At 33.9% G+C, this 18,002-nt stretch overlaps 2 protein-coding genes and 1 long non-coding RNA gene across 7 annotated transcripts; 1 reads left to right on the top strand and 2 right to left on the bottom strand.

The window, feature by feature from the left end:
- Positions 1–2,039: 2,039 nt before the first annotated feature.
- Positions 2,040–4,001, bottom strand: LOC118036049 (zinc finger A20 and AN1 domain-containing stress-associated protein 1). Its single transcript, XM_035041742.2, has 2 exons — positions 3,731–4,001; positions 2,040–2,910 (listed from the first exon to the last, which is right to left on the bottom strand). Exon 2 carries the CDS (start codon positions 2,892–2,894, stop codon positions 2,379–2,381), a length of 516 nt encoding a protein of 171 aa, XP_034897633.1. The 5' UTR covers positions 2,895–2,910; positions 3,731–4,001; the 3' UTR covers positions 2,040–2,378.
- A 5,233-nt stretch (positions 4,002–9,234) lies between these two features.
- LOC118036046 (uncharacterized) lies at positions 9,235–16,916 on the bottom strand. Of its 5 annotated transcripts, XR_004685299.2 has the most exons (7): positions 16,547–16,916; positions 16,137–16,215; positions 15,006–15,074; positions 13,471–13,731; positions 13,348–13,373; positions 10,034–10,129; positions 9,235–9,914 (listed from the first exon to the last, which is right to left on the bottom strand). XR_004685299.2 is itself a non-coding variant. In XM_035041740.2 (4 exons), the coding sequence occupies exons 1-4, from the start codon at positions 16,855–16,857 to the stop codon at positions 13,624–13,626; spliced, it is 567 nt and encodes a 188-aa protein (XP_034897631.1). In that variant the 5' UTR covers positions 16,858–16,916; the 3' UTR covers positions 13,392–13,623. The 5 variants fall into 5 exon arrangements, 1 of the variants encoding a protein (XP_034897631.1); XR_012169003.1 differs by lacking the exon at positions 13,348–13,373 and having other exon boundaries at positions 9,235–9,931; XR_012169002.1 differs by lacking the exon at positions 13,348–13,373.
- Positions 11,604–12,647, top strand: LOC118036047 (uncharacterized). The gene is made up of 2 exons (XR_004685300.2): positions 11,604–12,076; positions 12,229–12,647. It is a non-coding gene; the product is annotated as an uncharacterized lncRNA (long non-coding RNA).
- Positions 16,917–18,002: the final 1,086 nt, after the last annotated feature.

Below are 18,002 nucleotides of genomic sequence, written 5' to 3'. Positions count from 1 at the left end.
GATAACAAGGTGGCTAGATCCTTTTCAAGTTGCAAAAGGATGCACATGATGAAAGCAATGTCATGGATTTAAACATAAAAAAGAGTGTTAGAAACAATTAGAAGGTTATTGTATCATGGTATTAATGTAAGATAAAAGTTTGTAAATATATATAGTAGACTAGTGAGCAATGATATTTAACTTATCATAATAAGACATGTTAAACATAAAAAAGTTTTAAAGAAAAGCCTAGAGCTCATACAAGTTTAAATCTATAAGCATGCAAAATAATAACTCATGACAAACATGTTTTTAACATAAATATAATAATAGAATATTAACATGCATTCTAATAATAAAAATATGTGCTGAGATTAAAATAAAAAAAGACACTAATTTGTTGAAGTATTTTGAAGTAATAAGACTTTTGTTATTTTTAATAATGAATCTTTTGTTCTTGAGATTTTATTGCGTCTCACTTGTGCAACTAAGATGTTTGCAATATGCTCCTCAATTTATCGGTCTCAATCCTCACCAAGTCTTGTCTTGGATTCTAATACCACCACCTTATTTTAGATGTACTTTTAAACAAGAACTTTGAATAAAAAAATATGAAACTCAAATATCTCTTAACAAGATGAATCCAAGCTCTAGATTTGAAAGGAAAATCAAAGCATAAAGCAAAATGAGAACACTAAAAAAAAGATGAGAAAGTGTGTAAAAATACAAAAAACTAAAGTTGAAAACTTTCAATCCCCCTTTTTTTATAGTGAATTTTGAAAGTTAAAAGGATGAATAATTAATAAAAAATAATTTTACTATTATTAACATTTGATTAGTCACCATAAATTTAAAATTAAATCAATAAAAACAAAGAGTTCTTTAAGTGGAAAAACTAAAAGTCATTTGAAATTAATTTTTCATTCACATATAATTTATTTAATTAAAAAAAATTTCCAACAGTTAATCCTCCAAGTTATAGTTCATAGTTTTAGAATTCATAAAGAAAAGAATATAGACAGAATATCCTTGTGACTCTGCAGCCAATTTTGACTGCAAGTCTTCAATGTCCTGTTTCGACGGAGCTTGACAAATTATATGGGATGCGGTTCCATTGTAGCTTTGTTGTATATTGATTCAATTTCCTTGCTGTAACTCTTCGACGTGATTTCAGTACGAGAAAACTCCAGAAGCTATCAAACTAGAAAGCAATTCGAGCCCCCAACAGACAACACCCTTGCTGTAAGCGTACAGCATCTTACAACTAAATCTTAAATCGGATGGCTGAGATGTTTGACTATTTCAACTTGAAAAATAGCAATTCAAACAAAATTGAGTAAAAAGCTAGAGCACAGACAAAATACAAGACTGGACTTGGACAGGTTCAAGGCTGACAATTCATTCACAGGCCGCCTCCTATCCTCACCATTTCTGTTGCAATGGGGCCTAGTAGCAAGAACAGAGACAGAATACAAGACAAGACTTGGTGAGGATGAAGACCGATAAATTGTTTAGTTGTGTGCCTGACAGGTCCCTCTACCAACACCATACAGATCCTGGCTAGAAAGCTTCTACCCTCACTGTTTCAATTCGACAAACCAGGGTGAGGCGGTAGCCGTAATACCAGGTGCTTCTGTAATACTCGAGGGTCCTGATAGTTGCTTCGCTTCTGCTACAGAATCTTTTGCATTTCCATTTTACCTCTTTCTCAATCTGTGCATTCCTATCTTAAACACATCAATGCTAATTATATGAACCTCCAATGATGCAATTTCACTGAGGTTCAACTTCAACTTCATAAAACAAAAATGAATCAAGTAGCATTAACCAGTCCAGGCAATATGAAGGAGAAAGTAGGAACCACTCCAATCTTGCGATCTCTGAATTAACCTTATGGAAGGGCATAATTAACCTTTACCTGTTGTACATACAGGTGAATGACAATAACGTGTAGCATAAACCTCTATGCTTATTTGAACACCCAGGAGGATTCAATACTTCAATTGCCATGGGAAGAATATTCAAACGGAGAACAGGCAATAAGGGAGAATCAAACATCCTAAAAAAATAGAAGGCGAGCAAATATTATATTGACAGATAAGTAGAGATACACTGACGTGGTAAAGATTTCTTATGAGAAACAAGAGAGGAAAACCATTCAAACCAAATTGCAACTAACAATCCATTGATCCACTTCATTATGGAATCGACCATCCATAAACCCCCCCAAATACATACCTGGTGCCCCCCTCCTAATCTCCACCATCCCCCATAAAACACTCAACCATAACCAGTATAAAAAGCAACCATTCACAGCCAACTAGCACTAAATTCCTAATTAAAACCAAACCCTGAAAAAAAGAACAATACCTAATTCACCAATCCTTTAAGGATCAGCATCAGAACCTCCCCACCTTATCAGCCTTAATCACAGGATTCGCCTTGGCAATAGCATTACGGCCAGCACCCTTGAAATCGAAGGAGCACTCGTGATTCTCAGCGTACCTATGAGTCCCACAGTATGTGCCACCGCATTTGCACATGAATCCTGTCAAGCCAACCTTCTTATTGCAGCTGAAGCACCTATTTGCCGGTTTCGATGACACCTGATCGCCAGCAGCAGCAACAGTTTCCGCCGACGAAGAGGCTTCAGCGGATTGCATGGAATTAGCCACCGCAACTTGAGGGGCATCAACAGCAACCCTGGAGTCAATATGTTGTTTTGATTTGATGTTTAGAGTCTTTTCCATAGCAGCCTTAGCAATGGCAGCTTGCTCTTCTTCAGCAAGAAGGTCACGGTAACACTTGGAGCAAAGGTTCATGTTTGCAGCCGTGCCAAAAAACCCACACCCATTAGCACAAAGCTGTGGCTGTGACGATGGAAAGCTTGTACCCTCGTTTTGCTCAGAACCCATGTTTTCCTTCTTGTTTCTAGAGTAAAAAAAAAATTCAGGGTTAGGTTAGTCGAACTTTTTCTTGTACTCAATCCGATGAATCTCTAGAGGTAGAGAGACCACCGTTCGTATATTATGCGTGGAGTTCTTATCAACCTAAAGTACTGTGCAATTTATAAAGAACTGCTGGCTTGAGAAATTAAATGTGAGGGGGGCATTTATGTATTTAACTGGAGGTACTTTTGTCAATTGGACCGAGTCCCTAACATGTTAATACTCGTGGAAATTTTGGAATTTACAAAGTTAAAAACGAAAGATAAACTAATAAATAAACGTGCAACTACATAAATACGAAAAAGACCCCGAGTAAGCTCCTCTTTTACAATAATAAGGAGGACAATATTGACTTTTCAAAACACCAGATACCGTAAAAAAGATTCCGGGACCTTCTTGAAGAATCCCTCCAGTTTATAGAAAGATTTTGTTTGGTACCGTTGTTCAACGGTGTTTTTAATTTTTTTTAAATTGATATATTAATATTAAAAATAATTTTTAAAAATAGAAAAATATTAATTTCATATAATTTCAAACAAAAAAATATTTTAAAAACAAACTTCCAAGCAGTATTTAAATACTAGAATTTAATAATAAAATCTGGATTGTCCAAATTCTTCATGCTTAAGGATCAAACGGCTCTAACACTAATATCCACCAAAAAAAAAAACCCAAAACAACGGCGAAGGCATCATAGGATTTCTCCAGAAATCTGTTATCATCGACGAACAACACGAGGAAACAGGAAGATCTCAATGGACAGACACGATCTGTTTATGCAGAACATAAAAAAAACTTCATACCTGGTGATAACCTGGAAAGAGTCGAAACTTTTAAACGCTCTCTAACTTCTGTTTGCGTGTCGTATCTTTTTTTTCCCGAATGATTGCTCCAAATCAACGATTAAGAAAAAACATAGATTCAATTAACATAAGAACGAAATTAGTTCTTAGGAAGTTGGAAGAGGGGGAGAGAGGAGGAGCGGGAGGAGAGAACAGAGAAGTGACCAAAAACCCTTGCTCCAGGGTCGATTGAGGGTAATAAAGAGAGCCAAACTGTTGTTTACGACGGACCCCCTGTTTTATTTATTTATTTATTTTTCTAATGTCGGCAAAATAACGCATATCGTATTATAATGGAACAACAAACCTTAGCTGTCCGATTGAATTCCAATCTGACTCTGACGTCAGTATTTTACAAATCACCGGTTCATTAATGTGGACTGTGGAGCCCATGAGTGTATTTATGTAATTTTTTATTTAAAATACTTTTTTGTTATCAAGAGAGAGAGAGAAAGACCTGCCTTTTATGAGCCAAATTCTTCGTTTGCACGCTTCCTCCCGATACAGGTACTAAGGCCCTACTTACTTTTAACTGGACCGGTGGGGCTCAAATCTAGAATTCTAAATCGGGTCACCTTGCTGTGGGCCAGTACAGGAAAAGATTTTCGTCAAGAAATGTGGTTTAATGGCAATTATAGTGAAGTTACCTATTTGTTTTTACATTTTAAAAATATTAAATTTTTTATTTTTTTCTTTAAATTAATATTTTTTTTAATTTTTTTAAATTATTTTGATGTGATGATATCAAAAATAATTTAAAAAATATATATATATTATTTTTATATATTTCTGAATAAAAAACATTTTTAAAAGCAATTGCAATCACATACCTAAATAAACCTTATTAATTTATATATTATTTTTATCATATTGGACCTTACACTATAAAACTATGCAACAATTAAATTTCCAAACACTAATTAATAATAATAACAATAATCATTAATATTTAGTTTCCTATTCAGATTTAGATAAATGAGGACTTGTCACACTATTTCTTTCCTCTTATGATAAACCATATGCATTTTTCTCTCCATATATGAATCTTTATGTATAAAAATCATAAATTACTTTCACAATACTAAGAAATGTTATTTTTATCCAAATAAGATAAACTTTTAGAAAATAAATATTTGACAATCATAGTAATTATTTCTCTAATCTCACCTTAATTGAAGGCATGGATAAAGTATCTAATTTATATAATTTTAAAAATTTATTAAAAGCTATTTGATACTTCTTATATATCCTAGAGGCATGATTTAACTAAAGATTATTATTATTATTATTCTTGGTGTTGTATTTTTATCATTTAACATATATTATTTATCTTGCACCGTCCAGCAATGTGATCTTACAACATTATATATTTTATGCAGTGTAAGTAATAAACTTTTCTCATGTATTTTGATTATTTATAAAATTAAAAGACATTTGTACTTGACTAGTAATTTTTATAATAAATTCTTATTATATTTACAAGTGGTACAACGTCGTATTAAAGTATTAGCAATGAATTGTTTTATTTATTTGAATATTATAAAATTTCATAACATCGATGAACCACATGGTTATCTTAATATATTCAATCATGCATGTAACGATAAGTTAAGTGTAAAAATGATTCTTTTATCAAGGAAAAATTTGACACCACTTTAATTATCTTTTTGTCTATGCACTTTGAAATTTTAAGATCAGGGGCAAGATTTAAGAGAATCGGATAGAAGGGTCCGCATTGACACAAAACTTAAAGAATAAGGACCTGATAAGTTCGTAAAGAAAGGAATTGGGGACTGGATGTGGGGTTCAAATTCAAAAGAGAGAGCGCCTGTGCGGGGATTTATGCTCTCTATGGCGTCACTTGTGACGTGACTGTCACGCATGAACGGGCCCGTAACGCCGTTGCTTTGCTGGGCGATTTGTTTTTCTCTTTGTTTGAACTGGGCTGACGATGGTTCTATTCCCTCCGTTCCAAATATTATAGGAAATCAAAAACTTGTATAGAGTTTTTTGTTTTTATATAGTAATGGATTACGGAACTCATTAAAAAAAAAAACATCTCCAAGTATTTTAGAACGCTATATAGATTTGAATTTAAGTGGAATTCAATTTATTAAAACCATACAAAAATAGATCAACCAGAGTCTAATTTGCTACAATAAACCATCTAAAATTGAGTTAAAATATATAATAAAAAAGACATAAAAATCCAATTTGCAGCACACAAGATCCTGTCTTCTTCCTTTTCTTTCACAATCACTCAAAAATACCAGTAAAAGGATCAATGCTTCTAGATTGGAAAAAAATAATCTCAGAATTGTGATTTGTGTTGGCGAAATCATGAATTGATGGAATCATCTTAATCTGTTTACGTTTCTTCATCAAAATGTGGTGAGATACAATTAGATTAGATGTTGATCTTGTATTTTTTAAAAAAAAAAAAAAGAGAGTTAAATCAGGTTAATATACCCGACTCATAATATGAGTTTTATACTAAGAGCCCGTTTGGTATTGCTGCCAAACGTTTTGTAAAAATTCAATTTTTTTTTTTTTTTTGAGTTTGTACTTTCTGGATCGTTTTGATGTGCTGATGATGAAAAAACATCATTTGCATGCTTTCGGCACGAAAAGCTATTTGAAAAGCAACCGCTTGCCAAACACGCTCTAAATTAACTTAAATTAAATTTAACAATTATAAATTTGACTCATTAAAAAAAACTTAATTTTTTTTCTTATATCGAATATATGTGTATCCACAAAAACTAAAGATTTAGAAGCCCAGTAATTGATTTTCTTTTAAAAAATATGAATTATATGTCATGATGCTATGCTAAATATATAACACTGACTTCAGATTTTGAACAAGTGATTCTATATTAAGAATCAAATTGAAACTTTATTCAATAATTTGATATTTATGGATTGTTTCTGTAATGAATGTATATCTAAAATAACTCTTTTTTTTTTTTTAATCTAAAAGAAATACAAATGACATGTCATCAATATTTTTATATTCTAATCATCATATAAGTGGTTGAGAAATGGAGATGTGAGATTTTAACTTAAAAAAATGTTCTTCAACCTAATTTAATAATATTGAAACACCTTAAAAACACCATTAGAATATCAGAAAAAATAATTTATTTGCCTAAAATAAACCTAAATTGAAGACCTTTATGGGGCTAGGGTGGGATAAAATTCAAAACTAAATTGAAGAGTTATTTGAAGATTAGAGGCTAAATTGAATGAAGAAAGAAAAACATGTCTAGCACATGTGTCAATATGCGAGGAAGGCTGCCGTATTAGGGAGGCAGGCGCATGTGGCTCCCTCAAAGCTCCATGACAGTTGTCTTTGATACCATTATAATTATCTAGGTGAGGGCTACATTATATAGTGGCGCGTGTTGATGTTGTAGCTCTAGTGACCCATTTTTCATTTTTTCCCCTCTCTTTTTTTGTTGATTTTCACACTTGATTTCTTCATTTTTTTCTCTTTAAGGGAAAAAAATTCCAAAAGAGCTATCATTTTTTTATTTTTGAATTTTCAATTCTAGTCCTATCATTTTTAGATTTTTGAAAAATGAAAATTCCAAACATATTTATGCAAAATCAAGTGTTTACTAAATATCAGAAGGTATTTTTGATACCTAAAAACCCAAAATTAAGTTTATTGAAACAAATTATTAAGTTTAATATCAAATCAATTCAACGAAAATAATAATAAAAATTTTAAAAATCATGATGGAAGGAAAAAAAAAAGGATGTCACTGTGTTAATCCACAGTGCCATTGGGTATGCAATAATATAATGATAAAGAAAAAACCCAGCTTCTTTAGTGTTTTGTTAATTGGCATCCTAAATAATACTAAATGAATCATTTTTTTGTGTGTGAAAAGGCATGTGGAAATATCATTATGGATGAGAGTGTACCAGGGAATTTGATTTATTTTTTTTTATAACAGGGAATTTGATTTTTAAAAATGAAGTTGTTTTTTCTTTTTGAGATCAAGTGGATCCAATGATCATATTCTCCTTGTATCCGTGCTTGAAAAAAAAAAATGAAAAGGAAAAAAAATAAATATCAAAATTGGTAAATTATTATATATCTGTGCACATTTATATATTTTTAATATAGATTATTATTATTTTCAAAAAAAGGTATTGTGAAAAAAATATATTTATTTATGACGGCAATTTTATATCACCTTATTGGTTGGTTATTGTACTCTAAAACAATATTTAGTATATAATGATGATATAATATTCTATATTAGTGAGCCGAGGTTCGGATAACTTATAAATTTTAAATCTCATTTTTTTCCCTTAAAGATATGCCTTTTCATAATAAAATCCAATGCAGGCTATGAGCTCAAATATAAAACAATACCTCTTGAGCGACAAGCCATGTACTGGATTTGAGCTTAATATTATCATTAACTAGGAAAGTTACTATGATATTAATATCCCAAAGGCTAGTAATGTGATGGGATTGTGTCAACATTATTATTAAAAAGACCTAAATTGTTTTTTTATTAATATGAATGTCCGAACTAGTTTGCGCGCACCTTAATTAATTTCACGAGTCCTGAAATTAACGACCATATAAACTTTCAATGATCATCATATGAGTAATCATAGGACTCGAATTTGAGACCACAAAAAAAACAAATCTTTTAGTTTTAAACTTTTATTACTGGATCACCTCCTAGATGATTCCTAATTTTAATTGATGTATAAATGGATCTGAAGATACCCCTAATTATTAATAAATAAATAAAACAACAATATAGCTAGCATAGTCAAAGAAATTAAGAAGAAGAAGATGAAACTGGGCTACCATTACCGACCCCACCTTATCTAAACTTGCTCCACGCATCCAACCTCAGTTAACTTAATGCTTTAAGTTTCTGAACTATAAAGGTCTTCTGCTGCTAATAGCATGAAGACATATTTTTTTTTTGCCAAATTAAACACCTCTCATATCGAATATGAAAAATGCAAATGTTACTTGTGTTTGGAGCCACAGTATTTATGCCTAGCTACTAAAACTTTCCACCGCTACCATCTAACATCTATCAATTTCTGCCAAGTCTTTAGCTATTGACTCTTGAGCAGGAGGCCATTAAAGGTCAAATAAGCGAGGCCATTATGATCATGACCCCAACTCCCAGTTTTCGTAGAGTAATGAAGCTGCCGTGGTCTTTTCATCTTTGGCAGCCATGATATGCTTGTTCTAATCTCCTAACCTATTCTAATTTTCATCATAAGAGGAAAAAAACAAAACACTTTCTAATTAATTCCCTGGCTGGCTTCCAAATACTGCATCTGACACTGTATTGAACGCTATCCTCTTGCAATAATCATAATTTTATGGTGGTTTCCTAGCTACCATTCATAGATTTGCAAGGGGTAACAGACATTACGTAATATCCATAAGTATACCCATCATAATGTACAAGTTGAAAAGATAAACACTCATGATTTCAATTATCAAATTGCCATGATACCCTGTGCACGATATATATATGGGTGGCAATGAGGTTGATGACAAAATGCACACACCAATATAGCAATCAATTGCAGTGCACATACAGGAGGAGATATAGTAGATGGATTGGACATTTAAATGGGAAGCTGTGGAGCCATCATAATTGATGCATGCGAGACCTAACGTCAAGGATGGTGTGCATGTTTACAAGTTTTTACGGCACTTGAAGAGGCAGGAGAAGAAGAGGAATTCCATTTATTTCATCGTTGACTATTGCTCTACTCTCGTGTGTGTGTGTGTGTGTGTGTGTTCTGAGTAGTAGAGGTAGTAAAAGAAGAAATAAGTGAAGAGTCCTGTGAGTGTGGTTCTAGTCATGCTCTCTTCGATTAATGGCTTCTCCCTTCTCTCCATTCAAAAAATGGCATGATTAGGGTTAGGATTTGCCTACACTATCAAGCATTACAGGCGTGTACGGTCAACATTCATATATATTTTCGGACCAAAGACACAGGTAGCATAATTTCTCTGGCATGTCCAATTGGTCCTTCGACTCGAGCTCCTCAAGGATTGGCTTTCATTTTAATCAAGATATAACTTTGTTACCTTGCCGAGAACGTTCTGTGGCCGGTCTCAGAAGGGTAGCACTCCTAAAAATCACTTGACAAATGAAGAATCTGCTATAATTAATTTATTTCTCTAACAGAAACAATTATAGCATGAGAATTATGAGAGTTATACCAAATTAACCAAGCAATTATTATCAAGGGATTTCTCACCATAATATGTGCAAGCAAGATCCATTGATTTGTAGGTCTTCTTCTTCTTCTTCTTCTATGGTTGTTGCAATTGCACATGTCAGGCTAATTATCTACCTGCATTAACAATTTAATATCATTGCAGCCATTATTAAGTAGTGGAGAAGGTCAAAGAAAGAAATGAAGGTATTTGGAATACATGTATGTGAAATATCTACTAGCAGAGAGGGCAGTGCAACAAAAACAGCGGCCTAACCTCTAGTATCACTTGAGACTCCCTCCTTCCCCCCCCCCCCCCCTTTTTTTTTATTTATTTTAATAAAGACAGCTAAAAATTCATTCCATTGGTTCATCATCAGCAAGTACATAATAATTATGGGTATGATCATGATCACTTGAGATCCTATTATAAAAGAGCTTAATGTTCGATACATGTGTAAATATAATTTAGGGTTTTTTTGTTTTTTTTTTTTTGTATTTAAGTTTTTGTTTTAATTTTATCCTTTAACATTGAGTTAACTGAAAAAATCTTTAAATTTATTTCAGTTTACTTTTTATAAGATCATTCTAATTTCATGACCTGAGTTACGGGTTTGACAGATTAACTTGAGCTAATTCAAATTCTGTTTTGTATTTTTTTTTTAAAAAAAATTATCATTTTCATCATTTAACATTGGATTGATTGAGAATTGAACTTCATAATTTGATTTGATTTTCTTTCAATTAAGTTATCTCGGTCTCATAACTCAGGTTTGACAAGTTAATTCAAATTATTTTTTAATTGATTTTTTTTTTAATTTTATCATTCAATATTAAGTTGATTGAAAATTAGACTTTGAAACGTTTTTTGATTTATTTTTTATGAAGTTATCATAGTCTCATGACTCGGATTGCAGATTTTACATGTTAACTTGGGCCAACCCGAGTTGATTCAAGATATTGTCGCCTCAATATTACACAAAAATATATCATCTCGAAATTTTTTTAGTCAAATTAATCATGTATTTTCTGATTATCCAAATTATCTTTAAACTTGTCAAGACAAGCGAGTAATATTGATTTAATCTCTACCCAGTTTAAATTTTTAAATTTTTTTAAAAATAATTGAATCAATAATGATCTATTGTCTACCTACATATACAAATTGCAAAGTGAGTTATCATGAACTTATTCCCCATTATTTTTATTTCTTTTTTTCGGCGATGCATCATTTGTCCCAAACGCAGAGAATACTAGTACCAAGGAAATGGTGGGGTTTGCAGGCCCTCAATGTCAAGTCTGACTCTTACATTTGTGTTCAAACCAAGTATAATGAAACATACAAAAGTGGAGCAAGGAAAGGGTGGAAATGAAGATGCCAACTTCCCCCTGTAATGGTCCACAACCCCAAAAGTCGAGAGAGAGAGAGAGAGAGAGAGTTAGGCTTGGAATGGGGCCATGAGACAAGGTGATGCCAAGAAGCCACTTGTAATCAGCCTAATCATCCATGGATGCTTGCTGACATGGAACTACGAATTGCCATCTCAGAAGGACCATTACAAATTTCAAACATAAACTCTAGTTAGCTTTTCCTAACGAAGCTGATCTTTTCAAATCAATAGCTTTAACATGAACAGTACTCATGCTCCATCGGTTCTATTAATTTTAAATTTTGTTACTCCTTAAGGCCAAGTGTGCAGGAAATGATCAAAGAGAAGCTTCCGTGATCTTAGGCTTTTCTTTGTTACTTTCCTCGTCCATCATCGATACAAGGGGTAGCTTCCCATTGCAATCATGGATCCAATATGACATCATTGCTATAGAAGATAAATCTATCTCTCTATCAAATGCATACCCACCATATGCCCTAGATAATCATGCACACTGTCATGACTCAAAACCACCTGTATATATAGGAACTTACATCCCACCCTCTTTTCTCAATTCGCTTTCTTTCATCTTTCCAATAGCAACAAATATAATGTGCACAAACGGAGTAGAGAGGTTCCCTTCTCCTTTCCACCCTTCAAAAAGAAGGCAAAGATCAAAGAAATGTAAGGTTCAAGTTATCGGGCTCACCTGCAGGTATGTCTTACCAAGCAAAAACTTAGCATCTGCTTGTAACGCAACCTTTACTGTCCCAAGTGTTTTGATGTTTCATTTGCTGTATAGTTCTTACAAAAAATACGTGTTTGACGTGAGGATTTTTCCTTGTTCTCTCTCCTTGTGTAAAGCAGGAGGTCAGGATATGAGGAAATGGAGGGGAAGGACATGGAGCTAAAGAACTTGAAGTTGTGTTTAGAGAACCAAAGAATCGTTGAAGAGAACGAGAAGCTGAGGAAGAAAGCTAATCTTCTCCGCCAAGAAAACTTGGCCTTAATGTCTGAATTTCAAAAGAAATTCCCTCACTTGGATCGCTTATCCACCACCCTACTTCTTTTACACAACACTAGCAAAATGTAACATGGTAAAGACTAACAACTCTGTTTATATCTCTATCTCTCAGTAGTCGTCCTTTTGTTTTTATCTTTTCTTTGCTGAATCAAGCATGTTAGTCACAAGATGTAATGAATTTTGCCTGGTAGTATATGTTATATAAATGATGGAAGCTTCGTATGTTTGCCAACTTATAAAATAAAATATCAATGATTCTCTCTGTTTTTTTTTTTTTTTTTCCTTTTACTTTGGAAGTTGATGCATCACCTAAATTTCAAATTCTAGTATTTGCTTATTTTTTAAGCCTGAAAATGAAACTGGGAAAGACTTTTTAAACCCAGCAACTAATCAGATACTTAAGCTTATCATCTTGAATAGCTGCAATGATACAGTGAAAGAGTGACAAGACAAGTGTTCTTCGAACGCATAAAGGAGGCTTTAAGACCCTATTTTGTCGTGCAAACAATCTTTCCCACCTTAACCCATCTAGCCCTAGCTGTAGTATTACTATAATTAAACATCCGATCCAGTCCCCGGAGTCTACACATAAATACCACTAACCTTTTCCATTGTTAATCTGTTATTATAATCTTTTTTTCACCCTAACCAAGAAAGCATAGTAAGAAAAGAGCATTCCAAGTCTTCACCCACATCTTGCATGCAACTATGAGTGCAAGGAGCTCTTAAGGTTTCCAGGTTCCAGCACTCTGCATTAAATGCTTACATTTTGCTTAGGCTGTTCTTTGTTTCTGTGAGAATTTTTGCTTCAGTGTTTTGAAAGCAAACGAACGAATATTAAACATAGTGCATTCACCTATTTTAAAGCATGAGATAACAAGAGTGTAAAGTTTGATTCTACTCTTATCATTTGAGAGTGCGTTTATTTTGAAGTTAAAAGAAGTGGGTGAATTATTACTTACCTGGGGATGCTTTGTGTGCCAATAAACTGAAGGAAAATTGTGGGTGAAAGGAGAGAAAATAAGGGTTACAAATATATTGGGGTGTGCTTTTTGAGGGAAAAGGAAAAGAGAAGAAAAACTTACATATAATAGCTGCTGGTAATAACAACTCTGAAGGGGTAACAAGGGTATGGTTAACTGTCTTCACAATTCCTTCCCCCTAAAATTAGACCAAACAACTGAAAAACAGAGATTTTACTTTCCAGAAGACATAATTGCATACAGGCTCTGAAACCGTCAAAGATTTTTGGGGCGTTCCTCTGACGACATGTGTATACGGAAAGCAGCAATACACATTGTGGCATTACCTATTACTGTCAGTGCGGCTTGAAGAGCTACCAATACCTACACCTCAGAAACAGACTATATTTATTTTCCATATTCTATATCTATCCGAGAGAAAGAAAAAAGAACCGCTAATTGTATTACAATAAGGTGGATGCATGTAAATAATCATGCTCTATATTGAGGGAAATACTTAAATGATCATAAAAATATGATGGAATGGGCCAGGGAGATGCTCTGAAAACAGTAAAAATCAAGTTCAATACCATGCAGCATACTGTGGTGAAAGAAAGGGGTGGCAATCTCTGATGCACCCAGCATTGATTGAACTGGAGCCAATTTAAAGTAAGTTTGGTTTAAGTTGGTCAAAATATTCAAAGAGCAAAATCAAGAGGTCAGATTGGTCAATCACAAAAAACAGTGGCCCCCACAACTGAAACACTGGCTAGATCCAGGATTTTGGGCAAAAATAATTATCAGAAACCAAATTAATTTTGATGTTCAAACCAGGATTGTATAACTTTGACAATAACTGCCTTCTGCTTGATTTATAAAATTCAGATAGATTTCTTGGGATTTTTTTTTCCAGATTCTTATGTATTTAAATCTCTTCAAACTGCAGCTTAATCTTTCCCTCGGTTAGCACAACCCCTATTTGATACCACACAGACAATTGGGCTGTTCAGAGTGAAATATCCCAGTGGTTCTTTCACAGATAAGAGTACAATGGTATGCTGACGGGTACATGTGACATTAGGGGCTGTATGGCATTTGATTTTCGATGAATGACGAGCAGTGAAAGGCGAAAGTGAAATAGAGACTATTCTCTCTCTCAAGACAAAAGGAGTGAAATAGATACTGTATTTTGTAATGGACATGTATAAAGGACTAGAGATATCTATTCAAGCTAAATGTCATGTTCATTTCCATCTATGCTCCCCGTAGGTTAATCTAAAGCCCCATTTGATCAGTTCATTTAAGATCTTTCCGGTATCTTGTTTAATTTATCAATTTCCAATCTATGCCTGTATGAAACAACAAATGCATTTAGCCATGAAGTGATGCAACTATTGTTATCTCAAGAGACTCGGAATAGAAGGAAGGAAAAAAAAAAAGCAACGATGCCATGCAAATGTATAAAGTAGAGCAGTAATATCCATTTGTAGCTAAGCATTGTATTCGAAATTATCATGCCATGCTTCAGAATCTAAACTCCCATTTGATTGGTTCATTTAAGGCTGTTTCCTGTATTTCAATTGATCTATTTATCTCTAATCTGCACCTGTGCAAACAAACAAATTCCTTTAGTCATGAAGCAATGCAACCATTCTTACCTCAAGGGACTCAGAATTGTAGAAGAAATGCCATGTGCATGCACAAAATGCTCCACCAAGTAAAGGAACCTAAAAATTAGTTGACTATAGTTAGACTAAGAAATTTGGAAATAAAAAGTGTATAGATTTGACTCGAATAGAACACACACAACAACCGCAGACAATAAAGCAATCTCTACAAAAGCTGAAAATCTGAGTACGAAATCAATAGAATTGAACAGAGTGGATATCACCCACATCTCAAAGACATTTCCTATCATATTTGTAACCGTTTCCCCTCAGTTTAGGCTACTCTAAGGTAAAGATTTCCCTGATAAATTGAATGCAAAATTCTTACAACTTACATAACTGTAACCAGTGGAAAATTAACAAACAAAATCAGAATGGCTATAATAAATTCAGGTCTCAAAATAACAGTTACGCCTGAGCAACAACCTATAAAATAAAAGTTTTTCACCATAAAATCTTGAACATACTCACAAGGCAAGAAATATTTATTAGCATGCTCAATATTTCTATGTTATTACCAGTTTCAAGACTTGGAAAAAAGTCTGGAGTGACTCGATATGCTAAAGTAACAAAAAAAGATCACTGGGGATGAGATACTGATTTAGCAAGCAGTTTGGAAGCAAAAACAATCCATATATAACAAAGTTATAAATTAAGAATTGTCATCGAAGAAAGAAGAAAAAATGGATCAGCATATTTAGAAGTTTTAACAAAAGGACAACTTTAAGGGTCATTTGAACACCCCATTGTAATCAAAAGAACCTTATGGTTGTTCAAAAAAATCTCAATCCAATATAATAAACTAAATAACAAATCATGAAGGCAGTTCCAAATTGCCTCAAGGAGACATTGTGGGTTTCAGGCTAGGGACCAAGTTGCAGCAGTGATAACAGACTTGCATAGAGTTTGTGTTCTAAAAATTTGCGCCTTCAAATCTACACCCCCCCCCCCCCCCAATCAACTTAGAGTAACGGCCTTTCAATCATTGAAATCTTTAAACCAGAAGGATATAGCAAAGCAATTCAAGACAGCCTTCATTGCTTCACCAATTTTAAAACTCGCCAACATCCAGATACCAGAATAGCAACATCAAATTTGCAGTGCTTTAAAGCTTTAACTCACCATGCCCCAAGCAAGTCCCTTCCACGATTCAAACCCCGATTTCTCCCCATATTGCCAAACCAATGCCATTGCTGCAATCCTGTTGATAAGAAAGTTCGCTGTTAACATCTCTATTATGGGCACAAAACCATCAAAACAAAGTACAATTAACTGCAATGTTTTACATTGTTTTCAAGAAAGCACCAAACTTTAGTTTTCTTTTCCTCGTTTTACTCAGCAATCAAATATAAATCAAACAAAATAAGGCTAGTGCATCTAGTAGTTAGCTAAATTATTCAGTTTCCGTTGAACGATAATCCAATCTAATCAACTCAAAAATTAACAAAAAGAATACTGCCAAGAAAATCCATAAGGCAAAGCAATAATACTATACATTAAAACCCAGCACCAAGAGTAATTTGAAAACTCACCACTCAACTACACTGGAAACGTGTATAGCCCAGGTGGGCAAAGACAGTGCATTGGCGGGTTCACTGAGTTGACCCAGCAAGGGTAACTCAGTAGCTGATGCTGGTTCCAATGCTGTCAGGGCCACACCTGCCCCAAGAAGACCCACAAAACCAAACCTGGCTAGTTTTTGGGTCACGGGTTGGGTTTGGAGAGTGGCAAGTGTAGGGGCAGGTGGCGGAGAGACAGAAGAGAAAATGGTTTGTTTGGATTTACGAGGGAAAACAGGTTCCGGAGAGAACAATGATAAGGTTTTTGTTGTTGTGGTTGCCATAGTGTTCTTTTTTGTGGCGGGTAGTTTGAGATTCTTTTGTTGCTATTATTTTGAGAGACAAGTTATTTATGTACCTAGCTTAGCCGTACTAATGGAAGATAGATCTTGTCAAAGACTTCGACAGTTGAGATTGTAAGATGGATGGTTATGATTATTTCCTTATTATTTTCATTTTCTCAATTTCAGTCTTTTATACACGAAAAATATTGAATTATGTTTAGTTTTGAAGGGAATCAAAACCATCAAAGAATCTTCATGGTAAAAAAAAAATAAATCAATTTCATGTTTTATCAACCAAAAATCACTTCGAAAAACACTTAAACCATATATTATCTAAAACATTCTAGGAGTGATGATATTAGCACTCCATCTTTTTCCCATTTAAATGAGTTTTTTTTTTTTAGTTTAACGTGGGTGTTCGGGTCAGCTTGCGTGTATCTCGACTAATCCCATGGGCCCTAAAGTTAATAACCATGTAAGCCTCCAGTAACCATCATATAAGCAACTTAGGACTCGAACCTGAAACCATAGAGGGAGCAAATCTCTTAGTTTCAAGTTCTTACCACTGAGCCACCACTTAGATGGTTAATTTCTTGATTAGCATGCAGGTTGGGGTCACACAACATGGAACCCATGCGAAGCCATCGATAAATGATATTATTCAGAAAACTTGATGCTAATGATGGATAATAGGACAAAGTAGTCAAGTAGATATTTTCGTGTGTCAGCATAATACAACTTGACGACGACAGAACTGCTGAAAAGGTCAGTGACTTCTTATCGGAGATGTGAACCATAACACCAGAAAAAGGAACCTATTTTGTTCTCTAGACACACGACATCAAAGGGTGCCACCGTATCTTGCCTCCAAGTGATACCTACTACCTTAAAAAAACCAAGAGCTTTTGAGTTTTGACAATTTCAGAAGCATTAAATGCAAATGTTGATAACGATAAGAATCATCCTACGTGATTAGGATCATCTGCATAGGATGTGTGCATATCTTGTATTTGAATCCCACGTAAACTATATCTCTTGTAAACAAACGTAGAAAGCTAGTTGTTGTATCAGATGTAAACAGTGTGGTTATATAAGCCAGAATACAAAGGATATCTAGCAACCTTTTCCAGAATTATTTCATGGTA

Source organism: Populus alba, chromosome 1 (assembly GCF_005239225.2).
Source record: "Populus alba chromosome 1, ASM523922v2, whole genome shotgun sequence".
NCBI classification, from domain to species: domain Eukaryota; kingdom Viridiplantae; phylum Streptophyta; class Magnoliopsida; order Malpighiales; family Salicaceae; genus Populus; species Populus alba.
The sequence above is the reverse complement of the archived record's forward strand: the minus strand, read 5'-3'. Positions and strand labels throughout refer to the sequence as shown.

Excerpts from the sequence above, each read along its gene's own strand:
- LOC118036049 (XM_035041742.2), bottom strand. The coding sequence starts at position 2,894 with ATGGGTTCTGAGCAAAACGAGGGTACAAGCTTTCCATCGTCACAGCCA.
- LOC118036046 (XM_035041740.2), bottom strand. The coding sequence starts at position 16,857 with ATGGCAACCACAACAACAAAAACCTTATCATTGTTCTCTCCGGAACCT. Across the intron at positions 16,216-16,546 it reads GTTTCCAGTGTAGTTGAGTG|GATTGCAGCAATGGCATTGG; the intron begins GTGAGTTTTCAA and ends TCTTATCAACAG. Across the intron at positions 13,732-15,005 it reads ACAATTCTGAGTCCCTTGAG|GTATTGGTAGCTCTTCAAGC; the intron begins GTAAGAATGGTT and ends TCTGAGGTGTAG.